The 13360-nt window shown below is 43.9% G+C and overlaps 1 protein-coding gene across 2 annotated transcripts in view; it reads left to right on the plus strand.

Annotated features, from left to right (window-relative positions):
* The first annotated feature begins 4954 nt into the window (after positions 1-4954).
* The window catches only part of LOC147692277 (uncharacterized), a 312790-nt gene continuing 304384 nt past the window's right edge, over positions 4955-13360 (plus strand). The window contains exon 1 of one of the 2 annotated variants that reach the window (XM_086938541.1): positions 4955-5625. In XM_086938541.1, the coding sequence (XP_086794667.1) occupies positions 5616-5625 (10 nt within the window). In that variant the 5' untranslated portion in view covers positions 4955-5615. The remainder of the gene's footprint in view (positions 5626-13360) is intronic. The other variant, XM_086938542.1, reaches the window with a different exon arrangement.

Below are 13360 nucleotides of genomic sequence, written 5' to 3' on the forward strand. Positions count from 1 at the left end.
AGCTAATATTAGGCTTCTTGCGAAGGGGGAGCACAACTGCTTGTTTCCATTCCCAGGGCACAGTGCTGGACCTGAAGGAAATGTCCAGCATGTGCCTGATATATGGTTCTAATGTTGTCAGGCTGTCCCCCAGCCAAATGGTGGTCTGACTATGCAAGTGGAGTTATTATTTGAAAGGTGACTAGTTCTATATTTACAAAAATTAGATCTAGGATGTGTCTAGCAATAAGCGCCCGTGTGTGGACGATCTGATGAAGGTTTAGTGCGTCTAGGCCAGTGATGATAGTTTTTGGATGAGGCATATTGGGTATGTCAAACCAAATGTTGAGGTCACCCTAGAATGCATAGTTTTGAGTTTAGTGTTATCAGATTAGAAACTAATTCTAGAAGTTTGTCTGGGAATGTTGCATTGCTAGATGGAGGTCTGTAAAGGAGCAGGAAGTTACAGGAGGAAGATGGTGTAGGATTGTATCTGGTGAAAAGGGCCTCACAACCTTGTATGGAGACATCGTAGGCTTCAGTGATATGCAATGTTTGCTTGAACACAACAGCAAGGCCACTTCATTTTTTGCCTACACAATTTTGCGTGATAGTTTGATAGCCTAGAGGAACGGCTTCATGCAGGACTGGAGACATATCATCTCCCAACCATGACTCAGTTATGAAGACTATGTCAGGTTTGGTGTCAGTGAGACGGTCGTAGCTGTGATGCTTGTTTTAGAGAGTGATTGAGCATTTATTAGCAGACAGTTCAGAGAATGCGTTTTGGTGATAGTGTGACTTTATTTTGTGGAAGAGTGAGCAATATTTTGTGGGCTTGTAGCAGGTGTGTCCTTAGTGTTGATATCAGCTGTATGAGGATAGCAATCGTGTAGCTGTCTGTACTGTGTTCCTCATCCAGCAGGCTAAGCAGGCATTTTGATGGGTATGCATGTGTAGGTGGTAGAGATGGAGGTTGAGAGTGAGTGTGAGTTGGTGAGTTGTGTTGTTTTTGTAGTGTAAACTTGTTGTGCAGTAGACATGGAGAAGCGAAGTTGTGAGGGGTGGCTTGGTGCTTATTTTGTTTGTGTCTGTTTAGGGAGGAAAGTGTATGAGTTAGGGGTGGTGGTGCAGCATGTGGGTCATGTACTAAGGTTTTAAATTGTCCAATGAATGAGAGGCGGTTAAAAGGGAGTTGCTGTGTTGCTATATGTCTTTTTGTTCATGGTGTGTGTCATTAGTGAAGTCTGGAAGGTGGAAGTGGGTGTATGTTTGTGGTGGAAAGTATTATGAAGTGTGAGAGATTTTGTGTGCCAATTTGTGTCTTATGCTTTGTTTCTGAGGAGAAGTGAAAGGAGGTGCTGATGTATTTATTTTATGAGAAGGATTTGTATGTAAGATATTGTTGGTGGGTGGAAGTTCCAGTGGAGGGGGTGGTGATGTATTTTTGGAAAAGTGTGTATGTGGTGTGTGAGAGGTGATGAACAAGAGTTAGAAGTGTTTGTGTTAGACTTAGATTTGATTGCTGAAAAGGTAATATGTGTGGGGCAGTGTGGTTTAAGTGTTGTGCAGTTGTGGTATTGTGGTACAACAAAAAGAAGGGTGTTGGAGGATGAAAAGATGGCAGGCTGGGTATAGGTTTGTTAGTGACAAAAAGGGGTCTGTTAGCAGTAATTAGAGTAGGGAGTGTGTCTGGATGGGATATAGTTATGTATGGTGTGGAATTGGGTTGTGTTACTGAGGAGTTGATTGGCCTGTGTTTTGATAGAGTTGTGTATTTTTTGTAAGTGATGGTGTAAACGTGTGATAGCTGCGAAAGAAGGGTGTATAGGTGTGGTTTCTATGGCTTTGAAGTGGGTGATGTGACATACTTCATTACTTAGTTTTACTGGTGAGAAAATGCCACTCAATGTTTCACACATTAGTTAGTACTCATAAGTGCACTGAAACTATGGAAATGGCACACATAAGCAATCTGAAAACTTTGCACCTATGCTCAGTCTGGTCATGATCATCTCATTGTGCAGGAGGGTGCCTAAAGCCTTAGTAGTTACCCCAGAACTGCAACTCCCTCATCCACCCGACCCCGCACTGACAGACTTGACTGTACTACCACCCCAAGTGTTTAAAGTACTGTCACAGACAGTGTCAGTGTACTGCTCAGCATCTCTGTGTGCCTGCCGTTATGTGCGGAGCCCCTCCATTATAAAGTTAAATAATTTAGCAGCTGCTGCAGTGCAATGCAACCAGATTTCCCGCTAATGGTCCACTAACATTTGGTAAAATATTGTACTGTGAATTTTTAAGTAGCTCAATGAACCAGAGACACCCCGTCCGGCTCAGAGTAAGCAATTATATGACCTCTATAAATATAAACATTTATCTGACCCGTAGCCTGTCTCGAGACAGTGTCCAGGGTGGATCATGATGACAGCACCTTGCTGTTGTCAATTTCTGGCAAAACGCTTGCCACACTGTGCTCTGCCATGACCCAACAAAGCAGGCACTGAGGCATGCTTGCCAAGTATCACGCAACAGGTGTGACGCTCACGCATTTCAGTGTGGTGATCCGCATCACCGCACTGAAATGCATTGTCACGCCTGTTGTGCACCTGTGTGAATTTCAGCGCCGGCTCTTCTGCTCTGAGACGTGCTGCCAGCAGCTGTTTGCTGGGCTCAGTAAGTAAGTTCATAAATAGTTCTGTCAAGTCCGGAGGAAGTTGGAAGTCAGAGGTAGAAGGGCGGGGGACTCAATCTGAGTCTATGAGTCTGCGCCGGGTGTGCTGCTGACCAGAAAGTCTGCGTGCGCAGCGCCGCAATAAAACCCCCAGTGCCGCGTTCACGTTGCCAGAGAGACCGGCTGGGAGCTGAGACGACCAAGTGATTAATTTGTAACATCACTCAGTGCAGTGCAGCCAGGCTGGCTCAGCTGAGCTCCTACTGGGGCTGCAGCACCACAGCAGCGTTTGAAACATTACATTTCCCGCCTGAGACAGAAAATTAAGACATAGGCGGTGCGAGCGGGCGGAAGTTATGTTTGAAACTTTTGTTTTAGCAATTGAAGACCCCACTGCTCGCACCGCCGCCTGTGCCTCTCCTGCCCTGCTGTGTCTCACCCGGGACAAGGCTGCTTGGAGGCTCCTCGTCATGGCTGTGGGTCTCTCGGTCACTCTGAAGACCGAGGGCTGCCTGCCCTTGAACCCGCCTCAGACAGTGCTGCTATCTGATGCTGCAAAGAAAATAAAACTAAAGGTTTTCAGGACACACACGCACAGCACTGTTCAAATACGAAAGTCCAGCTACGCTGCCGGAGAGTCAACCACCCTTCAAAGGGATGTGCTCGGAGCAGGATCAGGATGCTACCACATACATGTGGAATAGCTGGCACAGGAACCTGACCCCGGAAGACTCCGTCCATCAAGATCAGGTGAGTGCCTCTATAATCTTAGATTTAATGATATCAGTTTATCTATAGTGTGAACGCATGAGCCAAGCAGTTCACGTCTGGTTTGCATCAACAACCTTGTGGCCAGTTCTATTGTCTTGTGATTGCTGAAGTACTTCCAAGTCTGTCCATGTACGCACTTCAGCAATCACGGTGACAATATAACAGGCCACTAGGTTGTTGATGCAAACAGTCGGAGGTGTGAATTGCTTCTTAGCTCATGTGATCGGCGCAGCAGGCATAGTCTTGTGCAGACAGCTGAGCACTAGATGCTGGCACTGCTAGGGGTGCAGTCAGTCAGCGCTGCTGGGAGTGCTTTTAATCAGGACACTCAAGAGCTTTTCTTCGAAAGTTGAGGCTTCAATGTGCAGAATATTCTAGTGCCCTCCGGAACACCAGGCAGCTGCATATTGAAACCAAGAATGTCTAATTGTGATACTTTATTAACAGGTAACTGAGATCATGCGCACTGGGGCCTCTCACATCCTGTTTGGGTCCGTCTGTCTCACAGTTCCCTTCAATTCCTGGTGCTTTTTTGAAGCAGTTTTAAGATGATCCTATAGTTTCTCATTGCTCAAATAGTTGTGATTTCTGATATGTATGTTTCCCTCGTCTTCATAGCTTTGATTTTGCTCGCGAGAAAGTGTCACTCATAATCATTGAATGTCAATCATAATTACATTGAAATTATGAAAATGTCACACATAAGCAATCTGAAACCTTGGCAGCTATGCTGAGGCGCCCTTCCTTTGCAGCAGTTTTAAAATCTTCTTTAAGTTTCTCTTTGCTCAAATGGGTGCAATTTCTGATATTTATGTTTTCCACATCATCATTGCTTGATTTTCCTCACGAGAAAGTGTCACTCATAGTCGTTGAATGGCACTCATAATTACACTGAAATTATCAAAATATCACACATAAGCAATCTGAAACCTTGGCAACCATGACTGTTTAGCAGTTGAAACTTAAAAACAATGCATCTCCGGCCTGGCATATCACGGGCAGGAAGTAAGCGACTCCTCCTCCCATGAATACTCTGCTATAGGTGCCTTCCAACGAGGAAATTCCACCGATTAAACTATTTCCATTAGAAGCACAGCTCGACTACGAAAAAAACTGAACGACGACATGTGTAATCCCAAACCAAAATGGTTATGTGTCGGCCATCTTCGCTTGGGAGTTAATGCCCCCTTCGCATTACGGAATGCGATGTAATTTACATTTCAACAGTCAAGTTGTCTACGGTGTTGTTTACTCCTCTTTTCTCTACGTGTAGCATAGAGTGCAAAGCTGACGCGGTCCTATCTGACTCGATTGAGGCCACCGCACTACGAAAAAACATCACGCGTTATTACCATCCGCCGCACATTTCTGCAAACCAGCCAGTCAGAAGTTCTCCCCATTAACCCCGCCCCTCACTGATTCTGATTGTATCCAACGGGGAGGGAATGATAAACTGAGCACGAGATTAACGGGACACCAATCATAGAGCTGAAAGGCGTGGCTAAGGGCCACTAAGGCGGGGCTGTTGAAAAGAGCGACGGTGACATCAGAGACGCATGTTTCTTAAAGTGCCCAGCAGCTCTATATATTTGGGTGTCTATTCGGTTTATTAGTGGCTATGTGAATGAGACCGCGGGGTAGATCTCACAATAGGTACAGCCGCAGTTTCAGCAGGACCCGGGTGGCGATTCATGGAGTGATAGGCTAGCACTGCTCAACGCACCTATACTGCACTGCTCATTTCACGTCACTTCACTGATACAGCCGGACAGTTCCTCGGATACCTTACAATTACAACACATCACACTTCACGACGCTTAACATTCGAGTGTACCCGACACCACTGGCATAACTGCACTTTATTTGTCAGAAGTGGACTGTATACTTTTGCACTACTCTGCTGCACTGTACGGCGTCTAACGGGGCACAATACCACTGCACCTTATTGAACTTGGAATAGCAAACAATACTTCGCACCTTTTTACCGTACAAGCAGGTCTGACGTGCATTGTATTTTAAGGTATTCAACGCCAGTGTTTTATTTTTAGTACTTAACTTATTTTTTTTATTGAAAAAGAATTCATATTTGGAAGCTAGGTCACTGGCAGAAACAGTCTTTTTTTGTGGTAGACCTGCTGCCTCTGGGCTCCTGAGCTGTCTTCTGTGAAGTCACCGCAGGACTATAATCATGGCAGAGGGTGAGTCATTAAAACCTTTAATATGGTACTAACGTGTATAATATTTTCCCAAAAGGGATTTTTCATCCATAAAGATGTTGCGTTTTACGATGCTAGAAATTCAGAGTGAAACGTTTCAAATGAACTTCATCCGTTTATAGTATATTGAAAAGAAAATATTTTGAAAGTGCTTAATAATAGGCAAAATGTGACATTATTATTAGAATAATAACTGTAATTAAAAGATGATTGTGTTTTGGATGTGTTGTTGAGAGGGGGTAAGGTCTTGCTGTTCCTCTTTACACGCAATGACTCATAAAGAAAGGCACAGATGACCCACAGAAGCGCGATTTAAATTGGTTTCGACTCTGAGATTATGCGACATTGAGATTATGCGACTACTGAAATTATGCGACATTGAAGGATCAAATTATACAGAAGGGTTTAGTAAATTAGGCGACAAGAGGAGGCAAATTATGTAGCATAGTCATAGTGCAACACATTTTGTAGTAGTATTATTGTTGTTGTATTTTGTCATTTTGATGCACATTAAAACTGTCTGGAGGTTTCACTGTTAGGACCACTTTGCTTCTTAAAAACAGTAATCAACTACACCTGGGTGAATTTAATCACACCAGCGTAATAGATTACTTTTTTTAATTTCATGTAACAAAGTTATGCAAAATTACAGAGATTACGAAATTGCGCCACATATTGTAGTTTCAGGAATAAAAGTTAATTTAGGATCTACCTTTCATGTAATTTTTGAATTCGAGCTACATTTGAGATAGATTTTTTTTTTTCTTGAGTGGACCGTTGGGCGAGTTTATGAACGCAAAACTACAAATCCAAACATTAGTGGCTATGTTTTGAATGGGAGCAGTAGTTCCTTTAACATGGGCAACCAACAAACATTTCTGGTAGATTTTTTTCCCTGCCAGACCGTTTGGGCTTTTGAGTGCAACACTACAAATTCAAACGTCAGTAGCAATTTTTTGAAGTTGAGCGACTGAAAATCAACTTAAAATTACATTTCTGAGTTGAATTGATACCCAAATGGACTGTTCGGGTAATTTATTGAGTGAGAGATACATTTCACGTAATTATGCATAATTGTCCAGTAATTTTACATAATTATGCAACAGAAAATTCCACGAGGCATGCAGTGTTTGCCATTCGGGGCCCGTAACTGGGCCCCAGGGATTCTGGGGGGTGGGGAGTGCACATGGGGGTTACATATGGTACCCCCCTGCAGTTCCATGCACAACATGGCAGGCACCACGCGGTGCCTGCCACGTTGTGCGTGGAAGTGCACGACATGCCTTCCTGGCATTACGGCGGGCAGTGCTGAGAGCATCGCCCTCCGCAATGTCAGGCATGGAGGATGCGCCCTCCAGTGTGGCGGGCGCATCTTAATGTCTGCAACGGGACCCCCGCACCAATGGCGGGCGGTCCCAATCCCTGAAAGGATCCGCCTGCCATCCTAATGACCCCTTTAGTTCTTTCCTGAACTCTTGGAGAGAGGGGTTTCTTCGAATGATAAACTTGATATCAAGTCAATCAATTGTAAATTCACCAGGGCTCTGACTTGGCATTACTGGACTGTAAGGAAATTGGTTCTGCCCCTCAAATCCGCCCTCATTTTTTGCTTTTTGATCACCTGGTTTTGGCATTTTTACTGTGGGTGAGCCCCACAACCAGAGACTCACCCACGGTAAACTCATGGTGAATGGACTGCTCGTTTTTCTTGCCAGTGTCTGCCATTTAAGATGAGGCTGCTTCGACGCAGCAAGGGTAAGGGGCACTTGGCTGGTTACACGTGTGGACATGTGTGCATAAGTGTGAGGGCTGCACGTATGAGACTCTGCCATGCCCGGTACCCGAGCACATGTATCCTATGCAGAGGGGACTCTGCAGGATTGGGTATTGACCTAATGTTAGTGTACACTCACAGGGAAGTTAATGTGGTTTACTGTCTTGTCTGCAATGACACTCCTTTAAACACCTATGGGGAAGACTACCTTAGAGTGCAGCTTCGCTTTACTTTGGCCTACAGAGACATACTGAATTAGGGCATAACCTGTGTTCAAAATCAGTTCTACAAGTCCCATAAAGATATCTGTGCAGTTTATGGGTCATCCAGGAATGTCCTATTTTACTGGCTCAGCTCAGGATCAGAGTCCAGGCCTTTTGTCACCTTGCTGTGATAAGTTAATTACATTTCCTGCCAGCGCGCAGGGCTGAAGAAACCTGCCCGCTCCTGCGGCAGCACGAAGGTGTGCTGTGAGCGCTTGGAGCCAGTGGTGACAGTCAGTAGTGGGCTCCCTGGACAGCCCCCCAACATGCCAGTGCTTGGGTGCCCGAGTGGGACCGGCCACCCCAAAGAAAAGGGAAAGGTTGTGCGGAGCGATGCTGCCTGGCTGAATATCAAGAAAAAGAAAGGCAGCAGCTCTCCCTGGTGCAGCGGGAGAGCCGCTCATTGATCATTCACTGCTCCCAAGGGGCGCCCCATAATGTCTTGCAGGGCTTTACCATTGAGCCCATTTTCTTCCATCGTGGTGGTGCCAGAACGGCAGGCCTCCACCAAGGAAACAAAAAAGAAAGAAGGGGAGCTGCAGAGGCATCACAGCTCTCCCCATGGCCCCACAGAGATTTCAATAAAAGGTTTCAACACTAAGTTTTGTGGGACGTAAAAAGGATGACCAGCCCAAGATTTTCCTGAATTCTCAAGCACTCCCAAGGTTGGAGCATATACTCTTCAGCTGAAAGTGCAGCACCCTCTAGGGGTGAAGTTTATGGCTATGGCTACTGTGGCTTAAAGGTGTCTAGAAAGATTTTTTACAGCATCCTCTAGGGACAAAGTTGATGGTTACATGGGGTTTGTGGTCAAAATGTAATGCCCCCTAGGGGCTATTTTTATAATTGTTATTTCAATGCTGAAAGTATATAAAAAACACACGGGCACATATGAAGATCATTTTAAAATGTTTTATTGAAAGAATAATGTTGACAAAAATGAATGATCAAAAGGTGTATGCTTTATTAACAACAATATCTACATTTACACATGCTTATGATGGATGATCGCATTTACTTCTAACATGATGGTTTTTGACATGTAGTTTGTTGATATTGACCCCTTTAATGGATCAGAGGTGATTACACAATGTCATCAAATTGTATTTCTAACAGCCTCATGTATATTTATACATTACTGCATAGTATAGGGTAGTTTATGTGTAATAAATGTACCATTTCCTTTTTCAAAAGAAAAAGAGCAGACTGTATACTAATTTATTGACTGTTATTACTGTGTGCTAGTGAATTGTGATTACTAGCCCACACCACCTCCTTTAGTAGGTTTTGGACTACTCTGCTCCCCTACCCTGAGAGAATCAAGCACTACAATAGGGTGTTTGTTTCTCATTGGAGGGCAAATGAGGACCCATTACTTATGCAGGCCACACAACCAATGGCCTGTGTTTCCTTACATGGACTACAATATTGTCAAAGTATTTTTATGTTACATGAAAAAAAAAGTTTCCTTTTTAATTTGGTCTACCAACTGACTCAAAACGCACCATTTATAATGCATGTTGTCTATGTTTAGGAAGTTTGACATTAGCCTTGTAAATTCTAGGTTTTAGCACGACCTCTGTTTGTGTGGTACCAAAATACACATTTTATATTTAAGTTCCTTATTTAGCATAATAACTGTGCCTTTCCTTTGGTCACTTCAAGGTGGCCGGTGACACGAAGAATGGGGAAGAATGTGCAAGCCAAAATGGAGTTGGTGATACAAGACAATGATAAAAATGATTATCATTTTGGTTATTTGTATAGCATCACCATGGAAGAGCTTGTAAAGATCATAGGAAAGGCATTTGCAGTGCATATGGAGGACCATTTGGATGAATTAGTGTCTAGGTTAGGAGTGCTGGTGGGGTCAGTGGGTAAAGGGGACAGTTTGTATATATGTGTGTGTGTATATATATATATATATATATCAAGTCCAATGCTCTCTCCCAAAGTAGGAACAAAATTGCCATTGATGGCTCTGGTGACATCGTAAACCATGTAACTGAAGACCAAGTGGTTTGTAAATGTTACCAGAACCTCACCATGGCAATTCGGAAGCATATTATATATTAGCTAGATTACCCATTAGATATATTTTTTATTACATGTTTACTTTGGGGCAGTTAGCTTGAAAGGCTGTTGTCTTAAGAGTGCAGCTAACAGTGGGCACTGATTGATATTAGAATGTTTAGGTTGTGTTTGTCTTTCACAAATAATTAGTTGATAAAACTATGGGCAGTGGTGATAGCCAGTGGATTTATGTAATTCTATAGATTGTTTACTGCATAATCTATTTACCGTATTTGCCACATAATGGGCATGTTTCACAAACATTTTTTGTTTCTAGCTCAAATAGATATTAATACTGCCAGAGAAGGTGCGGCATAACTTGCAATTTTGCTCCATAATTACAGTAAGATTGCTGCATAATTTTATTCTTAATAATTGTAGCAGTTTTGACAATGGGAAAGCTCTGCAGAGTGGTTTAGAGGCTTATATTATGATGACAAAATCCATGTTTCAAGGGGTACAGTGAAACATTTTCCATATTTCCTGTCTCTGAAAGAAATGTGTGTTAGATATCTCATATGGTTCTGCATCATGTCCGTATGCTATGTACTGCGCTTATGTAACAGCCCACATAGTGTGTCATACTTCATCATAGGTTTCTAAAATCCAACACTGCCTGGAGACAACCTGTGTTCTTTTGCATATTAAGCCTATTGTGGCTCTGCCAGTCAGTTGGCTAACGTTTTATGTGCATGTGTAATTGCACTTTTCTCGTATTCCTGTGTCCAGATGCTCCAGAGTATTATGGGCTGTGTTTACATATATTTTATGTGTTGTCTTATGGTGCCGCTATTTGGGCCTATTAAAAGTGTATGAGGATGCGCTACATTAACTTTATTCCGGCCCCTATATAAGATGAAAGACAAGTGGGTTTGGTGCTAGGCCTGACATGTCTAGTTTTAATACATGCTTCTGGTCTCCAATACTAGCCCCTCTGCAGGTCAGGCACATTCATCTGGACTCTTGGTTTCAGGTTCTAGTTTTGGCAGAAAGGCATTTTAAAAACAAAGTAGATCGTTTTTTCATAACTGAAGGTTTTAAATACTGTAGAAAATAGTTATTTATTAACACACGTCTTTTGCTGAATGTTCTGATTTTTTAAATGACCCTGCAGAAGTCATGGGTCTACTCCTGCTTTCAGCATCATGCATACAAGGCCCTCTCGTCGAGAGGGGCAGTTCACCCCGTACTCGCACCTCTTCAAAGACCTCTAACAGCTTCTCCACTAGTAGGGGCCACAATCATTGGTAGAAATCTATTGAGAAACCATCCCTGCCGGGAGCCCCTCAATTCCTCCAAAGTGATGTCCGCCTCCAGCTCTTCCTGAAAGATCCTGGCACCCCGTGAGCACTAAGTGAAAATGCAAACACCTTGGGCAACTCAAATATATTTAAAAAAACAACAATATAACACGACTGAACATGTAGGGACAAGAACGCCATATTATAAACAGGTACTGATGTTGTTTTATTGAAGTAATCCAATAATATATTAATAGTAAAAATTCTCATTAATACTTCAGTCATAACTGCATTCACTATAAAATCATTCTATACAATGAAGACATAGGCATACTAAGAACGACGACAGAAAAATTCGTATCTACTGACAATATCTCGTGTTTTCTCATATTTGATACATATGTCATTCAGAAACTGGTCTGTCTACATAAAGTATGATACAGTCAAATGACAATCAGTGGCTGAGAACTGAATTCCTTTCTAAGCGCTTTTCGGCACGGAAGTGCCTTCGTCTGGATATGCCACACATGACACCTTCATAGTATCCGAATATGGACAGCAGAGAGGGTCTCTGGAGCGGAACATCAATGATGAAATAAATCAGGGGCGCAACTAGGTCTTAATTTCGGGGGGGACTAACATGGCAGATGAAGGGGCGTGGCTAATGTAAATCAATGGGGCGGAGCTAAAATGGCAGATAATCAGGATCGGTTAATGCTCAGGTCAAGCTGAGAAAAAAATGTCGTGAATTCTGCATTTGAAATTGGACAACAATTAAAGCACCCATTTTTGTTAGCTTGATGCATTGCCCCCAAAACCCATACTCACCCCAAATCTTAAAATTACCCCTGGCACACCAAAACACATACCCACGCTGAACCCTAAAATGAACCCCCTCACACCCTAAAACCCATACCTTCCCTGAAATCTATAGTTACCCCTGGCACCCCAAAACCCATACCCATCCTATCCCTAAAATTATCCCTCCCCGGCACCCCAAAACCCATACCCACCCCACACCCTAAAATTACCCCCTGGCACCCCAAAACCCAATACCACCCTGAACCCTAAAATCACCCCCCTGGGGCCCCAAAACCCATACCCGCCCTGAACCTTAAATTACCCCTGGCACCCCAGAAACCATACCCATGCTGAACCATAAATTCCCCCCTGCCCCCCAAAACCCAAACCCACCCTGAACCTTAAAATTATCCCAGGCACCCCAAAACCCATACCCATACCCATGCTTAACCATAAATTCCCATCTGGCACCCCATAACCCATACCCACCATGAACCCTAAAATAGCCCCCTGACATCCCAAACCCACACCTGCCCTAAACCCTAAAATTACCCCTGGCACTATAAAACACATACCCACGCTGAACCCTAAAATTAATCCCATGGCACCCCAAAACCCACACCTACCCTGTACCTTAAAATTACCCCTGGCACCCCAAACCCCATACCCATGCTGAACCATAAATTCCCCCCGGCACCCCATAACCCATACCCACCCTGAACCATAAATTCCCCGCTGGCACCCCATAACCCATACCCACCCTGAACCCTAAAATTGCCCCCTGACACCCCAAAACCCACACCTGCCCTGAAACCTAAAATTACCCCTGGCACACCAAAACACATACCCATGCTGAACCCTAAAATGTCCCCTGGCAACCCATACCCACCCTGAACCCTAAAATAGCCCCCTGACATCCGAAAACCCACACCTGCCCTAAACCCTAAAATTACCCTGGCACCCCAAAACCCATACCCACCCTGAACCATAAATTCCCCCCCTGGCACCCCATAACCCATACCCACCCTGAACCCTAAAATTGCCCCCTGACACCCCAAAACCCACACCTGCCCTGAACCCTAAAATTACCCCTGGCACCCCAAAACCCATACCTACCCTGAACCCTAAAATTACCCCCTGGCACCCCAATCCGTAACCCACCTGAACCATAAAATTACTCACTGGCACCCTAAAACCCACACCCACCCTGAACTCTAAAATTACCCACTAGCACCCCAAAAAAAAATAAACACTACAAACTTACACTACATTTGCATATTTGGAGGGGACTGTCCTCTTTGACGTTTCTATGTATGTAAGTCAAGAACAACATTCACAGTAACCTAGATATGCAGGCAGTAGGTAATGCTGTGCTGAAAAATGCATTAAAGTTACTGGAACTTACACAAAAAACTGCTGCCTGCTCTTCTGATACTATACTGTGGAGTCTGGCTGATCAGCAGCACTGTGTCCTGGCATCCAGCCCCTCCCGAAGGTCTCACTGTGTAGATCAATGTGGGTCAAATGCACAGACAGCAGGGGGAAAGGGATGGCCAGTGCAGGTG

The sequence above is a fragment of the Lissotriton vulgaris genome, chromosome 9 (assembly GCF_964263255.1).
Source record: "Lissotriton vulgaris chromosome 9, aLisVul1.2, whole genome shotgun sequence".
Classification (NCBI taxonomy): Eukaryota; Metazoa; Chordata; class Amphibia; order Caudata; family Salamandridae; genus Lissotriton; species Lissotriton vulgaris.